Source organism: Hipposideros armiger, unplaced genomic scaffold, assembly GCF_001890085.2.
Source record: "Hipposideros armiger isolate ML-2016 unplaced genomic scaffold, ASM189008v1 scaffold_480, whole genome shotgun sequence".
Lineage (NCBI taxonomy): Eukaryota > Metazoa > Chordata > Mammalia > Chiroptera > Hipposideridae > Hipposideros > Hipposideros armiger.
Window position 1 is genome coordinate 380,494 of NW_017731830.1, and position 20,937 is coordinate 401,430.

The following is a 20,937-nucleotide window of genomic DNA, read 5'->3' on the forward strand; positions in this document are numbered from 1 at the left end:
GACCACCGACGAGAACGCCAGCCGATGACAAATTGCAGTGTTTTTTATTTGATTACATTATTGAATAAAATTGTATTATTTTTTATAATCATTATATTATAATTTATGATTTTGTGTTTCAAACTCTATCATACCTGGGATGCCTACTAGACTCTTGTTTGGACAGATTTAAGTGAGTAATCCCTAAGAATTACAGGCCTACAATATAAAACAACAAATTTCCATGCAAAACAATGTACCGCTTTGGGTACAATATTACTGACATAATCAGACTGCCAGGGAGGTTAAGGGAAACTGGTTAACCCTTTAAAGAAAAAGACGTTGGGGGTACCAGCTCCCAGGCAGGCTGATAGGTGCCTCCGAGGCCGGCCGGTATCATGGGCAGTTACACAGGCTGGGACTTAGAAGGACCTCACACTTACTTGTTTTAACGCCCTGCTGTCTCCACCTAGAAATTCTTTATAACTTGGAACAAGAGGCCCTGCACTTTAGTTTGCACCAGGCCCTGCAGATTCTGTAGCCAGTCCTGCCTACTTGCCGCTTTCCCATTTATGCCTCACAACCCTAGGAGTCTGGTTTGTCAGCTCTCATCAGCTATGTGGGATAGGTTGTGACTCAGCAAATAAAAGGGGGCCGGGGGGGCGGGGGTTGGCAGACAGTCTGGCAAGTTGGCAAAGCATTTCCCGGGCATATTAAGGAAAATCCACTTGCAGATATAACTCTGAGTGTATTTAAACAACTCCGGGGTTGGGCAGGGGCAAGGGGAAGGGGAAGGGAGCAGCCTGGGAAGCCAGGTCCCAAGCAGCCCAAGCTCACTATTTTTAGTGCTGTGGCCTATTTTGGCCTGTCGGGTGGCCCTGAGAACTGGGCCTGGGAAGTGATGATGGAAACCAGGCGCCTTCCTCCTGGGGTATGGCTGGAATCACGCTGGGCACACACAAAGGTCTTTCTGATGAGCTCAAGGACATTTTGAAAAACAGGATTTTCTTTGACAGGGAATTAAAAAAAAAAATTAAGGAACACCATCAGGAAATGATCAGGAATATATTCTAAGGGAAGAAAAAAAAGCATGGACGGGATCAGGTCAATGAAGAACTAATGGTTACGAGGCCCTGACCACGTGCCATGCGCTGTGCTAAGCATTTTAACCTGCCTCATTTTATTTGCACCCTCACATATAACCCTATGAGGGCAACACAGGGGGACGTGATCATCTCCATTTTACAGGAAAGGAAACTGAGGCTCGGGAATATTAAGGAATTCACGGAAGTTCACAGGGTTGGTAAGCTGGAATTCAAACCCGCCATCATGGTACTCCGTCTGCCCAGGCTGTCACCTCCAGCCCTGATCCTCCAGCTTGAGCGTGCAAAGACTCGCCTGGGGATCGTCTCAAGATACAGATTCTGATTCAGGAGGTCTGGGGCGGGGCCTAGATTCTACATGTCCAACCAGTTGCCACGTGGAGATGATACTGCTGGTCCACGGACCAGCAAGGGAGTGGATGTCGCCATGGCTGTTTCCTGCGCCTGCTTTCGTCTTCCTACAATCTGCACTCTGCACAGCAGCCTCAGGTACTGGGTTAGGTTCCACCGCTGCCTAATAAACATCCCCCAAATTTGGCGGCTTCAAACAGTAAACACCTATTATCTCACAGTTTCTGCAGGTCAGGAATCCAGGGACAGCTAAGCTGGGTGGTGCTGGCTCGGGGTCTCTTGTGATGTAACAATTAGGAATGTGAGCTGGGCCTGGAGTCACCTGAAGGTCTGACGGGCTGAGGAGCTGCATCTGCGATGGCTCACTCACATGGCTATGGGCTGGGGGCCTCAGTGTCTTGTCATGGAGGCATCTCTGCAGGGCCGCTCATGGCATGGCAGCTGGTGTCCCCCAGAGTGAAAGATCCAAGACAGAGAGAGAGAGAGAGACTCCAAGACTGCAGTGTCTTTTATAACCTAACCTTGGAAGCGGCACACCATTACGTCCGCCATATTCTATTGGTAACACCTATCAACCCTGGTGCACCTGGGGGGACTCCCCAGGGATGTAAATACCAGGAGATGGGGGTCACTGGAGAGTCACTGTGGATGCTGACCACCAGCTTCCTGATGAAGAGTAAGTCAGGTCATGTCACTCCTCTGCTTAAGGTCCTCCCATCGCTTCTCATCAGAGTCGGAACACAACCCAAAGCTCCAACATCTGATGAGAGCTCCCCTGTGACTCCCCAGGATCTGGCCCCGACTCCTCTTCACCTCCCTTCCCTCATCTCCAGCTCACTTTAATCACCTCCTCTGGCCCTCGTATTGGTTCTCAAACACATCTAACTTCCTCCCACCTCTGCGGACCTTTGCACACGCTTTTCCTTCTGCCCAGAACAAACCTCATTCAGATCTCGACTCAAATAACATGCTCTCAGAGAGGCCTTCCTGGACCAAACCCACCATCTCAAAGAGTAGCTGTTATTCTCCAGCCCTTTCGTTTGCTTCCTTTTGTTTCATGGTGTTTATTTGTAGTAAGGAGTAAAAACGTCTTAGCCCCACCGATGTTGGGCTTGGTCATGTGACTTGCTCTGGCCAATGGAATGTGTGGGGAGACGGCAGGTGCCAGTTTCCAGTCTATGTCTTACGACTCATGGTGTGTTTTTGCTCATCCCTTTTGAGAGCTTCTGACCTCGGCTGTAAAACGGGCATGCGCCTGGTAGCCTACTCATCTCCGAAGAATGACAGACCCTGGAACAAAACTAAATAGAACTCAACCACCTACAGCCAAGTGCCGCCAAACCTAGCCAAGGGCAGCTGACGTCTGGTTTATCTGCAGGCGTGTAAGATACAGATAGATGCTGTAAGCCATTGGGTGTTCAGCCATTTGAGAGGTCTGTTAAGCAGCAGCATTGTGACAGCAGCTAACGGATACACTTCTTGATGTTAATATTATGTATTTATTTCTCTCTGTTTGTAGTCTACTGCAAGAATGCCAGGTCTATGTGGGCAGGGACCTGGATACCCAGCATCTAGAATAATGCCTGCCTGCCACCTAGAAGGTGCTCAATAAGTACTAGTGAATTAATATCAGGAGTAAATTGATCTAATTGTAGAGGCTGCGTTCTTAGCCGCTATGCTATACTGCCTTCAAAGGAGCCTGAAAAATTGCCAAGTATTAAAGCAGTAACGGCCTTGAACAGGAGTTTTAGGCAGCATGTCCTCCCCGAGGAAAATGTGACTCCCACCAAGTTGTCGGCCACTATTTCAGTGCCAGACACCATCTCTCTTCATCGGGGCCAGATCAGGAGTCATCCAGAAACTACAACCAACCCCAGCCTGAGAACGGAAGTGCTGCCTCCAACGACACTGCCTCACCTGGCTGGGAGGCTGTCCCCAGAGGAAAGCCAGCAAGATGGCTAAGGACACGCACAAAGGGAGGAAATGCACCCAAGCCCCCGCCTAGACCAGCTGCACCAGGAGACGCCCCTCTCTGGAAAGGAGGAAGAGGAAGTCAGGAAAGCTGTGAAGCTGACCGACCATCTGACCGACCATCGGGGAAGACCAAGGCTCACTAGAAAGCAGAAGGCACAAAGGAACCAGCCTTAAATCACGCACTCTGGGGACTTGCTGAGGAAAGAAAAATCGACACTAACTCCCTACAGGCTTCTTCAGTCCTGCTGTCTAACTACATTAGTAGCGTGCTTCCCTTCAGATACAAATATTCAGAATGGACCTACGTGTGCTGACGTGGCAAGCTATCCTCAGAGCTAGCTGAACGGGCAAGATGCAGGCTGCAGAGCGTAAGCCCATTATTTATAAAAACCACAATATAATAAATACACCTGAACGTTCATATATACAAAGGAAAACCACTGGAAAGACACATGACAAATTTTAACAATGGCTTCATCTGGGAAATGGGGTTAAGGGAAGACAGGAATGGAGACATGCACATTTTAAATTACTGTTATGGACTGAATGTCTCTGCCCCCCCCCACCCCCCGCCCACCTCCCAAATTTACATATTGAAGTCCTAACCGTCAGTGTGATGGTATCAGGGAGTGGAGCCTCTGGGGGGTGTTGAGAGTGAGATTGAGGACACAGGGCGGGGTCCTCATGACGGGATTCGTGGCCATTTAAGAGGAAATCAGAGAGCGTGTTCTTTTTCTCTCTGCCATGAGTAGACACAGAGAAGGCAGCCATCTGCAAGCCAGAAAGAGAACTCTCTCCAGACTCTGATCTGCCAGCGCCTTGACCTTGGACATCCCAGCCTCCAGAGCTGTGAGAAATAAATGTTGACTGTTCACGCTACCCAGTCTGTAGCATTCTGTTATAGCAGCCCAAGCTCAGACAACATTTCCATAGGTCTGATTTTTGTCTGAGCATCTGCTGTTGTGCAACAACAATATCAATAAGAGACTTTTGCATACAAAGGTGGCCGTTCCTTTTCCAACACCCAAACTGATACGTGGCTCCTTGCAATATTTTCAGAGGTGGTCAGATGTGGTTGTAAAATGGCATCTCATTTCCTGCGAGGTTTGCCATTCACAAGGGGCCGTCCTGTCACTCATGCCATTTTTAAGGACTGGGTCATGGGCTGTGCTCTGGCGCCAGGCTTCAGCTGGCCTGGCCCTTCCAGTCACATCAGGGCTTCCCCTCTGCAAACACGCTGACTTCATCCATCCTGCTGAAGGCCCTGGTCTACAGTGGTGCCCGGTTCTACCAGCACCACTGTGGTCTCGGACAGGAGGGTATTTATCCCACTTGTCGTCTGCATCTGCTTGTTGGCATTCCGGATACCCTCAGACGTCAGTCTTCTAACAGCACACATAAACTTGACGGAGAAAGATGGCTCATTCCATTTGGTATTGACAACCTGTCTCATTTGTTTGGGAAATAGAACCTGGCTGGTGCTTTTCAAATAGGAAAGACAGTGACCCACAGTCACGGTCCGCAATGATACCATTCATTTCTGCATCTACAGGTCACAGCGCACTTTCTCATGTGCTGCCACCGACATCATTTTGGTCCTTATGATAATCTGGTGAGCCAAGCTGGGCAGCTATTATTGTTTTCAACTTAAAAAGAAAGGAATGGACATTTCTGAACGTGGTGATTTTTTCTGGACCATCCCACTGGTGGGGAGCAAAGTCGATTCCAGTTCATCAGTGGGTCTAAACACTGCACGTGAGAGTCACCCTTAAAAAATGGCCCATGTCCTATTCTCACGTGGCCACATGAACAAGAACCCCAGGGGCATCAGGATTGAAAAATAAAATCCTTCCACAGATGACCTTGACACATCCTGAGGCCTGAGACCACTGCAACCCACAGGCATAGCTATGCCAGGTTTATGTTAAACTAACGTGCGTTTACTCATCTCCAGGGTTAAGAACCCCCTCCGACTGGGGCTCTACAGTGGAATACTGCTCAACAACACAAAGAAAGGCGATACAGATGTAGGTAAGCAGGTGGCCTCATCCTGCCCAGCGTGCCTGCAGCTGATGCCCTCCTTCGAGCCTGCGTGGGGGACCGTCACTTTCCACAGCACACTTCGTTTCCTCACATCACGAGGTCTGGAGAAAAGGTGGCTCACGAAGGCCAAGGATAAACCAAACATGCTTTCCTCACATGCAGGCTCTGAGAGGTCGCCAAGCACAGCTGCCGAGTTCAAGGACCCTACTGCATAAGCCCACAGAAGTCCAGGTTACAGGCCTGTGTAAACCCGAGAAGAAGCTGTACAATGGGGCAATACTGTTGGTTCTTCTTCGTTTTCAAATTCCCTCATTAGAGGATCACCGAAGGGACTCAGTTATGCACTAAACTACGCATTTACAAAGTGCCTAACATATGCCGGATGGTGTTCTAGGGGCTGGGGATACAGGATGATCCCCAAATCAAGCAACGTCTGTCCTCCTGGAGCTCACATTCCAGTTAGGGTGACAGGCGTGTGACAAGTGAGTATCCAATATAGTTAAGTTTTAGGCAGAAAATGCAGCATTGTAAGAGGCGGGAGAGTCACGAGAGGGTGCTATTTTAGAAAGGGTGATCAGGAGGGAACATCCGAGAGGAACTCTGAATGAAGGGAGGGAAGGCACCAAGATTGACAGGTGCAGATGCAGAGAACAAGCCACAAGTGCAAAGGCCCTGAGACAGAAGCAAGCTTGGGGTCCCTGAGAAGTACGAGGAGGTGACCGGCTGGCTTTTTAAAAGATGCCCCTATGAAGGCAAATAGAACCAGTAACACAATAACGACGACGATGACAAGAACTAGTATTTACTGTGGATTTACTATGTCCCTGGCACCATTAGCCACACCTTATGTGGACTGTCTATCTGATTCAATCTTCCTAGGTCAACTATTATTCCCACTTTATAGACAAAAAATGGTGGTTCAGAAACTAAATAACCTCGGAGTGTTAAGAGTAACCTGATGGGACATACCAGGATTCAAACAGGTCTGTCTGCTGTCCGAGCCCACATTTTTAACAAGTTGCCACAGGGCACGTTTCACATTGAAAGTTTAAAACAAGTCTTTCTATTCGGCCATAACGCTCAAGAATAAGAAAGTTAAGGCGTAGGATGAGAACGTCAAGTGATCTTTCAAAACGAAAACTGTCGCGCCTGATAACCCAGCCAGCTGCCTGATGTGGAGAATGCTTTCTCATCCTCTAAGTGCAAAGCCTCAAGTTGGAATTTCTGCAGAAAAGTATGAGAAGAACAACAATCCTTTCCTTTGTGTTCTTTGAAGGGCCTTTTCATAGTTGCTTAGTTTTTATCCTGGGTTTTCATTATCCATTTTCTACCTAACTATATAGGTCATCTCTAAGTAAAAAGGAGTGGCTTTTTAGGGGGAAAAAAATGTCAAGTTAAATCAAAACACACCTCAGCATCCAGCTCTCTCTTTTTTTTTTTTCTTTTTATTGCGGTAAAATACGCATAACATAAAATTTCCCATCTTAACCATTTAAAGTGTACAATTCGGTGGTATTAAATCCATTCATAATGTTGTGTAACCATCACCACCGTCCATCCCCACAACCCTTTTATTTTGTCAACCTGAACCTCTGTCCCCATTAAACGCTCCCCACTGCCCCTCCCCCAGCAATCACGATTCTATTTTCTGTCTCTATGAATCTGACGACTCTTAAGTGCTTCATGTAAGTGGAATCGTGCAATACGTGTCCTTCTGTGACTGGCCTGTTTCACTCCGCATCATGTCCTCAAGGTTCATCCATGCTGTAGAGTATGTCAGAACATCCTTCTTTTTGAAGGGTGAGTAATGCTCCATTATAGGTGCTATATACACACACCATATTTTGCTTATCCATTCACCTGTCAGTGGCTCTGGGGTTGCTTCCACATTGTATCTTTTGGGAGCAATGCTGCCATAAACACAGGTGCACAAGTCTCTCCTTGAGACCCTGCTTTCAATTATTTTGTGTCTATACCCAGAAGAGGGATTGCTGGGTCATACGGCGGTTCTATTTTTAATTTTTTAAGGAAACCCATACTGTTTTCCACAGTGACTGTACCACCTTACGTTCCCACTAGCAGTGCACAATGACTCTAATTTCTCTACATCTTTGCCAATACTTCTTGTTTTGTTTTGTTTTGTAGTTGATTTTTTTTTGGCGGGGAGGGCGGTTGGTAACAGCCATCCAAATGGGTGTGAGGTGGTTTCTCGTTGTGGTTTTGATTTGCATTTCTCTAAGGATTAGTGATGTTCAGAATCTTTTCATGTACCTATTGGCCATTCCTATACCTTCTTTGGAGAAAAGTCTATCAAAGTACTTTGCTATTTCTTAATCAGTTTTTTTTTTAATTTTATTATTTTTGTTTTAGGCGTTCTCTATATATTCTGGATATTAATCCCTATTAGATATATGACTTGTAATTATTTTCTCCTATTCTGGAGGTTTTCCTTTTTCTCCATGGATAGTGTCTGTTGATATACAGAATTTTTATATTTTCATGAAGTCCAATTTGTCTAATTTCTCTTTTGTTACCTGTGCCTTGGGTGTCATATCCAAGAAATCACAGCCAAATCCAATGTCATTAAAGCTTTTGTCCTACGTTCTCTTCTAAAAGTTTTACTGTTTCAGGTCTCAAATCTAGGTCTTTGATCCATTTTGAGTTAACTTTTGTATATGGTGTTAAATAAGAGTCCAACTTCAATCTTTTGCATGTGGATATCCAGTTTTCCCAGCACCATTTGTTGAAAAGACTGTTCTTTCCTCATTGATGGTCTTGGCTCGCTTGTCAAAAATCATTTGACCATATATGTGAGCGTTTATTTCTGGGCTCTCTATCCTATTCTATTGATCTATATGTCTGTCTGTATGCAATACCACAGAGTTTTGGTCACTGCAGCTTTGTAATAAGTTTTGAAATCAGGAAATGTGAGTCCTCCAGTTTTGTTCCTTTTGCAAGATTATTTTGGCTATTCAGAATCCCTTGCGATTCCCAATGGATTTTAAGATGGATTTTTCTATTTCTGCAAAAAGCCCAATGTTTATAATTACTATATTACTGAATATTAATTGTTTATACATTTTACTCAATCTAAAAGACGCCGCACAATTTCAGGAAGAAAACTCTCAGGTTCTGAGAGCTTCTAGACTATATATCACAGATAGGATTTTCACGGTCTCATCCAGCCTCCAGCTATCAGGAGAGTTAAACACCTACAGGCCAGCAGCTGCCCAGGCCCGTGGGATTAAAAGAAAAAAAAAATACTGTCCCAAGTGGCCACTCAATCCATGTCTTGGCGCTTCAGAGGTCTGCTGTATATGATTGTAAATGGTGCCTCCTCTCCCTGTCACCTTGAGAGCTGGACAGCGCACAGCCCACGGGGCTGGACGCAACAGCCTTACCTGCTGATGCTCTCTAGCACTGTCCACGCCATTCCATCCTCTCAGGACATGCCTCAAGCTCAGTCTCTTTCTTCTTCCTCTCTCCACTCTGGCATCAAAACCTACGCCTAAGGCCCACGCGCATACACTGATGGTGCATGTATATCGGAACAGAGTCCAGACAAGCCTCTCTGGAGGGTAACTGAGCAATAACTATCAAACTCTGAAAAAAGGTACGGACTTTTTGAGCCATCAGTTCCACTTCTGGCAATGACTCTTACGGACGAAAATAAGATAAGTATGCAAAGAGAGAGGAACAAAAATGTTTTTCATAATATATTGGGTTGTCAAAAACGTCGTGACGTATTTTTTCTGGTTTTCGTTGCAAAAATGCGCCATGACTTTCCCAACAACCCAATAATTTACATAGGAGCGAAAACTAGAATGTCCGACCAACTACAGTTAAATTCATTCGGGTTGGGTGCATGCATGAGAGGTCTATCACGAAGCCATTACAATCTGTGAGATACATCTTTGTTATTTGGTTATTTCCAGTATAGTATTCAGGGGAGACAGTAGGCACAAAACAGTTTCTCATCACCATTGGGGAAGAAAAAGAAAAAAAAAGTCCTGTATGAATAGGAAAAATTCTAGAATGATGAATATACCATATCCCTAAAAAACCTTTTTATGTATTATCTGGTTTTTTCCCCCACAACAGTTATGTATTATTTAAACAATTAAAAAAATAGATTTTAGAAAAAGCTGCTCCTTGGGGGAACCTTCTACCCTTCAGCCGAGACCAGCTATGCAGGCCACAGACTTGCCCTGGGACAAGTTGGGATGGCTGCTATGCACGAGTGGACCCAGCTTTCTACTTTGTGCCAATACCTCCTTCTTCTGCAGGTAATCCAGAGTCTAGAAATTTCGATGTTGAAAATTATAATTGTCAGGGCTCTCGATTGGGACAGAAATCCATCCTGAAGACGGTTCACTGGTTCGGCTGAATAATCCAGGTGCTGTGACAATGTCCTGGGGCGCAGCCCCTCGCTTGTCCCTCAGCTCTGCTGCTCTGTGGTCCCTTCTCCAGGAGGCTCTCCAGAGGCGAGATGCTTGCTGAATGCCCAGTGCAAAGTGAGCTGCCCTGTCCCAGCAAGTCCTGTAAGGTCCCAGGATGGAGCCGCATGAGGTGGGATTGGCTGGGTTGAGGTCCCCTCCCCATCATGAACTCATCTCTGCAGCCAGAAGGATGCCCCCTTGGAGTGTCCAGCTGGCACTGACCCACCTGTGCAGTGGGGGAGGGGACCCCTGTCCAACTCTCAATCTTGGACTCTTGCTTTCTACCAAAGCTCTTTCTCCTTGGGTGCGCCTCACTCACCCCAGGTCAGTTCACGCTACACAAAAGTACAAATCCAGAGTCTTGTTCTTCTCTGCAGACGGGGATTAGGACATCGGATTTTTCTTTTTTGCAAAGCCACAACTGGGCGGCTGGAGCAACCCCGCACTGTATTGTTCATCAAATAACGGTGATGATTGACGGCCTTTTGGATTCTCAGTTGTCACAAAGCGTGGAAGGGGTGCTGAGGGGAGTAGCAGAAGAGTGCGTGCCAGGCTGGTGTCTAGGCTGAGTTAGAATCGAATCAAACAAATGGGCACAAAGCGTAAAACGCCTGAGTAATCACTCTCAGGACCCTATTTACAATTCTAACTATTGTAAAGTCACGGCTACCAAGAATGGTTCAACTACAAATAGCTTTTCATAGTGAGAGTTCTGTTAATCTGGTCAGTTAAAAAAATAATGAGATGTCCGACTAGTTTTATGAAAACAAGTGAGGATGTCAGATTTCTGGATTTTAAGACTTCCCAGCAAGAATATTAATTCAGTCTCGAGAAGGAAGGTCTCACACATTACATTCCTATACAATATAGATGAACCTTGGGGACATGATGCTAAGTGACAAAAGCCAGTCACAGAAGGACAAATGCTACATGATTCATTGATATGAAGTACTTAGAGCCGTCAAAATCATAGAGACAGGAAGCAGAAAGAAGGGTGGTCGCCGGGGAGCTCGGGGGTGGGGGAGAGAGGGAGTTAGTGTTTAATGGGGACGGAGCTGCAGTTTAGAAAGATGGGAAAAGTCCTGGAGATGATGGTGGAGATGGTTGCACAACCATGCAGATGTACTGAATGTCACTTAAAAATGGTTAAAATGGTCAATTTTATGTTACGTATATTTTACCACATACAAAAAATCTTGGGAGAGGCTATATTTTTCCTTCATGGTGTTGAAGAAATTAAAAGTAAAGGTTTTTGTTAATAAAATTAAAAAAAAAAACCTTCATGGTCAAATGCAGTAGAAGCTACGTGGGAGCGTGTACAGAGGAAGGCTACAGGAGTTGCTGGCTGGGCGAGCACACTTCGCGAATTCCTGAAAAGCCCTTTTTCTAGTCATGGGATCTTGCGTTGTTACTGACAAAACCAGGCCAAAACTCAGTATTCGAAGAACACGTGGTCAAAAGGAATAAAATGATGGCTTGCTTCCTATTATTTTCCCCGTAATATTTGTTTGTTTATATAGAATACATAGAGCATAAAATTCACCCTTTCCAAGGGTAGAATTTTCTTAATTTGTTTCATTTTCAGATTGCTCATTGCTAAGTATAAGGAAACACAATTGATTTTCGTACACTGATCCTATATCCTACAACTGTTGAGACCTCTCATGAATGCACCGAACCTTAATTAATTTCACTGTAGTTGGTCGGACATTCTAGTTTTCGCTCCTATGTAAAGTATTGGGTTGTTGGAAAAGTCATGACACATCTTTGCAACAAAAAACATCGAAAAAATACGTCATGACTTTCCCGACAACCCACTATATTCTTTTGTAAAAAGTCTTTTCAGTACATAAAAGGCGAGAGTGTCCATAATTCTTCCCAGCCAGCCCAAGGTACCACTGCTGTCAGGCTGCTCTGCTTCCTTTCAGATATTTTCCTCTGCATGGGTGTGTGTGTGTGTGTGTGTGTGTGTGTGTGTGTGTGTGTGTGTGTCTGTTGAAAACACATATGTTTTAATTTTTTTAAAATGGTATAATGTATACATGCTAGTTCCTCTCCCTGGAAGAGTCTCTTGGTCCCGACTGAGAGCCCAGTGCCCCATCTTTCTTTTAAGTCTGAGATCGGGTCCCTCTTTTCCGTGGAACCTTCCAAGGTCATCCCATACATCAGACATCTTTTCCTCCTAGTGACAACTTAGGACCTTTGCCCTTCCTTGGCCCCCTCCTTCAGGTTACGTTTTAACACAGGAGATGCTGGGCTTTGAGCAGCGTAACTGCCCATACAGTATGCCTGGACCTCCCAAACATCTTTCGTACCTTGAGGAACATTTCTAGCTCTTACACGATGACAGTGCATAGCCACAGTTACACTGTGAGCCATCGGGACATCTTTTTATATGGCAGTTTGTCGGTGTGATGAGTGGACTTCAGCTGTCTTCCAGCTATGCTCATTCTGTTACCATAACCCAGGCCCCCTGTGTGGAGTGGGGCTGGGGGTGGGGTCTGACTGCATGGGAGAATCAGGGACAGAATGTCCCTTTTATTGTCATATTCTGGTGACATACCTGGCTTCTGGGTATGATGTGGTTTGAAGAAAGGGCTTTGCTGTTTTACAGAAACAAAATCTGGAAACCACTATTTTATTGCATTTTGCTCTATTATTTCATAAAATGGGACAGAAAGTAGAAAAGTAGAATTGATGATTTTAGTGGAAAACCTGTTAAGCCTCACAAATGAAGTACACTGATGACAAAAATGGAACTCAAGAAGCACGTGGAACCCAGGGATCTTTGGCCTGGGCTGAATATCACTGAACTGAAGCTAAGCCACTGGTGTTCAATTATGAAGGAAAAAGACCACATTTATAAAATATGTATGAAATGCTGAAAACCTACATCGTCAGATTATAACCAAATCGCGGGGAGTAACAGAGGGTTTTTAACTCTTTGGGAACAGGCTGCTCCTTGTAACGTGCATGTCTATTATCTGACTTTCACACTTGACTTCAACCCATGTTTTTCGGAATGTGCCAAGTACAAAGGGAGTGGAATGACTGGGCAACGTCACTGCAGACAGAGAGCTCCTTGTAATCACGGACAGTCCCATTTAATGGTCATGTAACAGATATTCTGTTGAGTGACTGACTGTAGCTTATTAGAATTAATCTAACCTCTTGAGGGGTAACTGGCTGCCAGTGCGTTTGCCTCTGTCTATTTCATGTACACCAGCCCTGAGGAGTGACTCAATATGGGGATCTCTGGCCTCCCTGTAAATCCACAGGACCTTCTCATGTGGTGATGTCTGCCACCGTGGATAACAAATCTAAACTCGTCCCCCTGATGTCTGACACTCAGACGTGGGTGCAGCCATTCTGCAGCCTGGGATGGGAGGTTCATGGCGACCGGGATGCTTAGTCACACTGATGCTCTCACTGCCACCTAGTCAGAGAGGTGGTACACCTTTTAGCATGAGACGCACATGCCACTCCCTAAGAATTTTTACAAGTCCGTCCTTCCTGGAGGACCACGTGACAATATGGATCAGGAGCTTTAGAAAGAAACTCATCTTTTGACCTAGAAATCCCACTTCTAGAATTCCTCCTATATAAACCATCAGACAGATGGGTGATAGCTGCAAAGATGTGCCGTGCAGGGTTTATTGTAATAATGATACACTGGAAAGAGCCAATCCAAAAGTGGTTAGAAAAAACACGTTTTGAGAGGCAAGGCTACTTTCTATACGATAGGTATCTATATGTTATTCTATGTATTAAGATTTTTAAGGTTTGGAGATGTTTATACCAAAATGTCAACAACAATCATCTTTGGCTGCCAGCTATCAGTGACTCAACAATTTTTATTTGCTTTATCTGAATGATCTGAATTTGCTGCAAATTTTTTTTTCTAAAATGAGCGTGTACTGCTTCTCTGTATGTATGTCATATTGTTTTTTAGGTTAACACAGGCCAATCAACCCAACTTTCAAAGGTCAGATGATACCTGCAAAAGAAGTTTGGTAAACATTCTAAACCACTCCTGAGAACTCTTTTACAGCGAGTCCTGTTTCTGAGGTCTGGGCATTCGCTATAATATCCTGTTTCAAATTCATCGATGGGTTTCCCCCAGGGGCCTCCCCGTCACAAAAACTCCCCATCAAGCCAAATGCCATAACTGCTCGTGACTCTTACCCGATAAGCTCTCCAAAAGGCCTGAATGCGCAGAACTGCTTCCACTTCTGTCAGCAGGAGGGACAGCGGGACTGGCGGCCGTGGGCTGAAAAGCAACAAAATGGTCATAAGCCCATGAGAATCCATCCCTCAGCCTCGGCGGGACCTCTGGCAACAATAGGGCGTCTCTGCTGCAATGCCGCACCCATCCCCATCCTTACAAAGCAACCATGTCACTTTTTTTGCTAAAAAAGCTTACGCTTGAGTTAGCATGTTTTCTTTTAAGATCTGGGATGGGTTTTTGGTTTTTAAGCAGCATGATCCCACATCACGGTTAGCAGCTCTGCTTAGAAGGACTCGCTTTATAGCAAAGCTGCTGGTTTGTCCTGAAGGTGTAGCATCCATGTCACTGACACGAGGCTGTGAGGGCACAGAGCGAGGGACAGAGCAGAAGCAAGCTCTACATACTGCATTCTGACCGGGACGTAATAAAGGGCTTTTTCCACCTTTCTACGGAAGGGGAATCAAGTAGTCCGTCTCTCTCCTGAGGGCAAACCATTGGAATTTCTCTCAGATCGGTGTGCATTCCAGTTTAATGCGGCTTCAATTCAAGGCTATTTTTTTAAGTCCTGTTACTACATCTTAATAAGCAATAAAATATCTCAAGTGCTGGGTCAGGTGACAGTGTCTGCTCTTGTGGGATTTTTCAGATTATGATGTGTGCGACTCTTGATCATAGATACTACCTTTAAAAATCATGGCCAAATGCCCTTTCCTCCCCCGCTCCAAAGTTTTATAGAGATACTGCTGACGAGAGCTTATGAGGCTGACTGAATTCTGGTTTTACATTTCCCCAAAGCACGGCTACCTCGGAAAAACTGGAGTCGAGACATTTCAAATATAACACAAAGAAATAAACCTCTGAAAGGACGTGGGTCACATGGAGGCTGTTCCCAGGGGAGCACCCCTGGAAACAAGGGAGGGACCCCCAAGTGCCCGGGCCTCAGAGCTCTCCCTAATGACAGCCATCATGTGAGTTTACAGTGATTCCCAATTACAGAGAGGCTGACTAGCCTGCCCAAGGTCACACAGCTTGTAGGCAGCCTCGTCAGGGCCCAGACCCAGCCAATGCCAGAGCCCAGGCTCCCCCACAATGCTGCGCTCACGCCAGACCTCCGCTGGGCAAACGCGTGTAGATGCCCAGCCTGGCACAGACTGCAGACAACTGGCAGCAGCACACGATCCTCCAGGATCTGGGTTCTATTTCCCTCTAAACTTTGACTTAAAAACGGCCACCGCCACCGCCACGGCCACCTCCACCACTATCACCCAAAACTCCCACCCTTGGTACAATGTGTTTGCGTGAATGAATGCATGCTGTTTGAGTTATTCTAGAATCAAAGAAATCAAAGCCGGGGAGAACCCCGGGAGTTATTGGGACCATTTCTAGTGGGAAGTGCTGTCGTCAGGTGCTGGTTCTCCAGCCACACGGGGCCTTCCTTTCCAAGACACCAAGTAAAGGAGGTTCTTCTATTTCTCTAGAGAGACAATGACACCCTCAAAACGACAGCGCTGTAAGGAACCTTTCTCTAATGTTCTATTTCTATTTGCATGATGTGTTGGCTCCCCGCCTCCTCGGTTTTGTTTTTGTTTTCAGTCCTTGCCTAATATGGGTTTTGTGGGAGGGCTGCTACTGGAGGTGCCCGGGCGCCCTGCTTTCCACACTAAACGTCTCCCTCTGTCCACTGTCCTCATTCTTTAAAGCTCGGTGGTGTGACACCGATGAATCGCAGCCCTTTAGCAGTTCTCCTTCGCTAGTTAAAAACCAATGGCTTCTAGGGAGACCTTGACGTTTGTCAGGAGACGTTGGTGTGCTGGCAGTGAACCTCGGAGAATAACGCCACCCTGCATGCCACCGTGCGTCAACGCGAGCGATACTTCCCGAGAGCTTTCCAGAGGCCCCTCCCGCCAGCTTCGCTCCTCGTGCTCCAGATGTGCCGGCCCTTTTCATGTCCTCCAACGTGCCCTCCCACCTCAGGGCCTTTGCAGAGGGACCCCCCTCTGCCTCCAGTGTCCTCTCACCCCCAACCGGGGCACCGCAAACAGCTGTGCAGGCTGTTCTCTGCTCACGGGCACCCAGACGGGCCAGAGGGAGCTGAAACCCCGCCCAGGCTCTGCTCACCCAGCCATGTTCAAGGGCGAGGGCTCCACCTGCCTTAGACCAAAGGCACCTTTTCCGAATTTGCTCCAAGGTGCCTAAGGGTGTGTGTGTGGGTGGGGGGGGGGGCTCACACCTCTTTTTCCCAATTCACCCTATTCTCTCTTCCCATCTCCATTCAGGCGCTCTTGCAAGATGTCTTTTGATTAGGCCAGGCCCCGGTGGAGTTCCGCGTAATTTTCCTTTTTAGTCCTTGGCCCAGATTGGAGAGAGAAATCTACGTGATCACCTGATTAATGCCCAAATCCTCCCCCGGGCTGAAAGCTCCAGGAGGGGCAGAGACGGGCCTGGGTTCGCTCTTCCCGGGAGTCCCAGCGCTTAGGCCAATGCCCAGCACAGAGCAGATGCTCAACAAACATTTGCGGGGTGAGCCTCTGAGCCTGACACGGTGCCAGCACCTCCCACACACGGTTTCATTACATCCTCTCACAATAAGGAGTTATTGTTAGGCTTGTTTTAGAGTGAAGAAACTGAGGCACAGAGGGATGAACTGAGGCGTTCAAAGGTCGCTGACCATTTCCTGCTGAGAATGCAAACCGGCCAGGAAACTGAGAGTGGCCCAAAGATAAGAAAGATGCGGGTGGCTGGAGAAGTCACGGACAGGGGCTTCAGGGTCTCGCAGCTGCCTGTGTTTGCAGAGGACAGCCCAGTCCATTGCTTACAAGAGAAAAATGATGGGGGGGACGGGGGAGAGCCGTAATCACAGAAAATGCCCTCTCCATTAATCCGTACAGTAATAACTTGGCAGGTATTCATTTGTCTGAAGCTCCTCGGGGAAATCTGATGTCAGGACAGCAGAACAAAGTGGAGTTTGTCACTCGGATCTGGGGGAGATTTGATGGCGCCTTTCTGTTCGGCGGCAATTTTCCTGCGTTAAGTATGTTTTTCTCTGCCGATGTCATGAAAGCCTCAAAGTAACTGTATGCCCGTTTTGGATCAGCAGCAGGAACAGAGCGCTGCGGATCCAGGGCCACAACAGGCTGGGCCCGCCCAACAAAGGGCTCTCGCCCCGGAATGAAACCCTCCACCGCTTTGCATCACAATGACATCTCCAAAAAGCGAAATGAGGTTTCTAATAGGCCTCCACATGGTAATAGGAGGCCACCTTTAGTGACATCCCTGCTTTCAGAGCGAAATAATGAGCGCTGTCTAGTTCTCAAAGCAAGAATAAGCACGAGAATGCCAGGGTAAATCAGGCCCTGTGAAAAGGACTTAATCTTCAGAGAGGGGTCCCTGGGAATTATCAATCATTTCCGCAGCCAGCCTGAAGGCAGGGAAGCCATGCCAGGCCCCGTTCTCTCTTTTGGAATCAGTGCAACTGGCTTCAGGTCAAAGAAAAAGAAGAGATTGAGTAGAGGCGACTGCTCATCGCCGGGGAGCCGGGGAAGGGGGAGGAGATGAGCATGCCAATCACAGGGGAGGCAGCTGGGGCTCCTCCAGGGCTGCAAACGGACATCCCCACAGCAGACAGGCTCGCGTGTTCCAACAGGCAACACTGCCGCTGACGGCGCTTCCAAGAAGAGCTGTTTCATTGGTGCTGCTCATTTGTCACGTTCTTCTTCTTTCTCAAATTAATCCACGTGAATCAAAGAGATCTGAATCTCAAGAATGATGCTATAATTCTGAGAAGGAACATGGATTACTTTTTCTGATTGTGTGTGTGTGTGTGTGTGTGTGTGTGGCACACACACACACACACACACACAATTCTTTCCCCGTTTTTGGATGCTAAGTGAAAGATCTACAGGACCTAAACAAGCTACAGCATGCTTCCAAAACACGTAAGGGAATCTGAGAGGTTAGTGTTTATTAATTTCTCCACCCAGCTCTGAGACAAGAGGTACCATCCAAAATTTACGCAGAATAAAGCAGAAAGGAGAAAAGCCTGCTTTACTTGTATATGCAATAGTGAATCTCAGAATCCAATTCGATCCACTTTTCGTTAGGTAAGAGATTAAGTTATTTTCTCGGACTGTGAGAGCACAACCAGACGCAAAACCGACCACATACAAAAATGACAACCGTCGGTCACAAAGCCTTCCAAGTGCCCAGTACTTGATATTATCTACCCATCGTATTCAGCGGGAGAGATCACCCAGTCCCTGCCCTCAGCCCTAGCTGGTTTCCCAAACATGCCTGAGGCATGAACTTCATATATTTGGAAGAAGTACAATAAGACGTGAACTGGGATGGTCCCTGCAGACACAGAGTGACTGGCCCTGAGGACGGGATCTCAGGATTCTTTCAATCCCAGCCTTCAAGGACAAAAGGAAGAGCTCCGAAGCCAGTCAGGAAGAGCCAGCGGCACGACGCCGGCAGCCTCAGAACACGTTTAGAAAGGTTACTGGGGTGTCATGGGGAGTGATTTTGCTTTCCCGAACTTCATCCTGGGAGACCAACAAGCAGCGGTAGCCCCAGCATCGGGCTGAACCATCCTCCGAGGTGAACACAGCGTCGAGCCCCATTTTACCAACCCCACCATTGGCCGCTGCATACGGGTCCAGGTACCGGTGCCAGGTAACAGCGTGTTGTGAGACCACCTGCTCACCCTTGGGCTGCTGGTATCACCGCCTTAAAAATCAGGACTCTGGGACTTAGGCTTTTTCATAAATATTTCATCTCGATGTAACCAATAACGTGTTTTCTCTAATGTGACTTAAGGAAAACCTCTTGCAGGGGATCTTAGCTTGTTTCCTGCCACGGACTCCTTTGCACTTAGGCAGTGGGGCGTCCTTCTCGGAATGCTTTTAAAACATAAAAGTACATGCATAAGATTACACAGCAAAACAATTATACTGAAACACAGTTATCAAAATGTTAAAAAGAACAGTTGGTGATATAGCAATATATGTGCTTGTAAATTATGCAGTAAATAAGAAAAGCTAATGGCAGGTCAATTAACTGCTGTAATTTGAATGAAGTGACAAGTGTAAATGACATTTTCCATCGCTGCCGCCACTGTAACATGATGTGAAAATACCAGATCGCTATTGGTGACAAAGTCACAAGGATTGTAGGTGCTACTGGGTTTGCTGCCTACATTCCTAATTCACAGAGGCTAAATTTCAATTGTGACAAAAAGAGGTCGGTCATTACCCCTTTCTTCCGAGTTCAGGGACCCCTGAGTCATAGACAGTTGTGGCTGCAACTGGGCAAAGCGGGGAAGATGCGTTTTACTCCCAGGATGAGACTGATGACTAAGGATTTAAAAATAAACAAGACAAAGCCAAACAGTGAAATGAGACTATCTAAAAACACTGTGACCAGGAAGTTACGAAATTTGACCAAAAATATTATTAAAAGATGGCTTCCCTTGGGCCGGCCGATTGACACCAGCTCTGAGCAGCAGGGCCCCAGTTCGGATCCCACATCGGGGCCAGTGATGCTTCGCCCTCTACAACTAAGATGGTGAACAACAGCTTAACCTGGAGCTGGGCTGCTGTGGGCCACTGGGAGCGGCCGTCCAATGGCCAGCGACCGATCTGCCTCGCCCGGGAAGAGTGCAATGATAATACCAACATGGGCCAGTGAAGCGACGTCCTCCACAACTAGACTGAAGAACAAAAGGACAGCAGCTTGTCTGTTCCCCTCCCCCAATTCCCCAATAAAACCTTCAGCTTCCCAGATGGAGGACAGATTCAGTGTACTATAGTGGGGCAGTTACTGGGGGAAAAAAGAAATAAAAGTTCCCTATGTTATTCCGAATAAATTGTGATTCTTCGGGGAACCCATTAAATTTCTCAAACAGAACTCTTTTCCGGCTTCCATTTCAGTAAATAGCTGCCTATTCAGCCAGTGCTCAGGCCTGAAATCGCCAGGCATCCTGACTTCTTTCTCTCACCCCACGTCCAATCCAGCAACAAGTCTAGGTTCCAACACCAAAATGTACCCCCAATCCAGCCTCTTCTTACTTCCTGCACTCCAAGGTGCCTCCCGGGCCTCCCGGCAATATCAGAGCTGACTTCAGTCCACTCCCTGCCCAGCCGCCAGGGCGATCTTTCTAAAAGATAATCTGGATGACCCTGCTCCTCTGCTCAAAACCCTACAACAGTTTCCAGTCACACTCAAAAGGAAAGGAAAAACCCCGATTCTTTATCATGGCGCCCCGGGCCCCACCCCAGCTGGGCGCAGCCTGGCCGGCCTCTCTGCTTTCGTTTCCTGCCCCTCTCGGCCTCCCCTCAACTCCTCTGGCCACACTGGCCAAGCCTGTTCCTGTCTCCGGGCCTTCGTGTGACCGCCCCTCCCCCCGGAACATTCTTCCTTCCCATCTTTGTAAGGCTGGCTCCCTCCACTTGTCATTCAGGCCTCTGAGCCCATGTCACCTCCTAAGAGAAGTGAGGTGTCCCTAGCAACTCTATCTGAAACATTGTCACCTCTCCCCCAGGCCGGTCACCCTCTACCCACTTACTCTGCTTTCTCTTCAAAGCACCTGGATGTTCTTGGATGTTCTTTACATTAGACAGTTGTTTGTGTTTGGTTACTGTCTGTCTCTCCACTACCATGTACTTATCATGGGGCCCGAGACACTCTATTCCTCTATTCCTCTCTCTCTCTCTCTCTCTCTCTGTGTCTCTGTGTCCTCTCTCCCTCCTCTCTCTCTCTCTCTCTCTCTGTGTCCTCTCTCTCTCTCTCTGTCTGTCCTCTCTCTCTCTGTCTCTCTCTCTCT

At 47.0% G+C, this 20,937-nt stretch overlaps 1 protein-coding gene across 11 annotated transcripts in view; it reads right to left on the reverse strand.

The window, feature by feature from the left end:
- The window catches only part of IQCK (IQ motif containing K), a 101,042-nt gene that overhangs the window by 45,646 nt on the left and 34,459 nt on the right, over nt 1-20,937 (reverse strand). For 10 of the 11 annotated variants that reach the window (XR_002126707.1, XR_002126705.1, XR_002126704.1 and 7 more), the window contains one exon: nt 14,075-14,159. Coding sequence is in view for 7 of the 11 variants with exons in the window: in XM_019666896.1 (XP_019522441.1) it covers nt 14,075-14,159 (85 nt within the window). In the remaining 4 variants the exon portion in view is untranslated. Of the gene's footprint in view, nt 1-8,244; nt 8,473-14,074; nt 14,160-20,937 lie in introns of those variants that run through there. The other variant, XM_019666895.1, reaches the window with a different exon arrangement.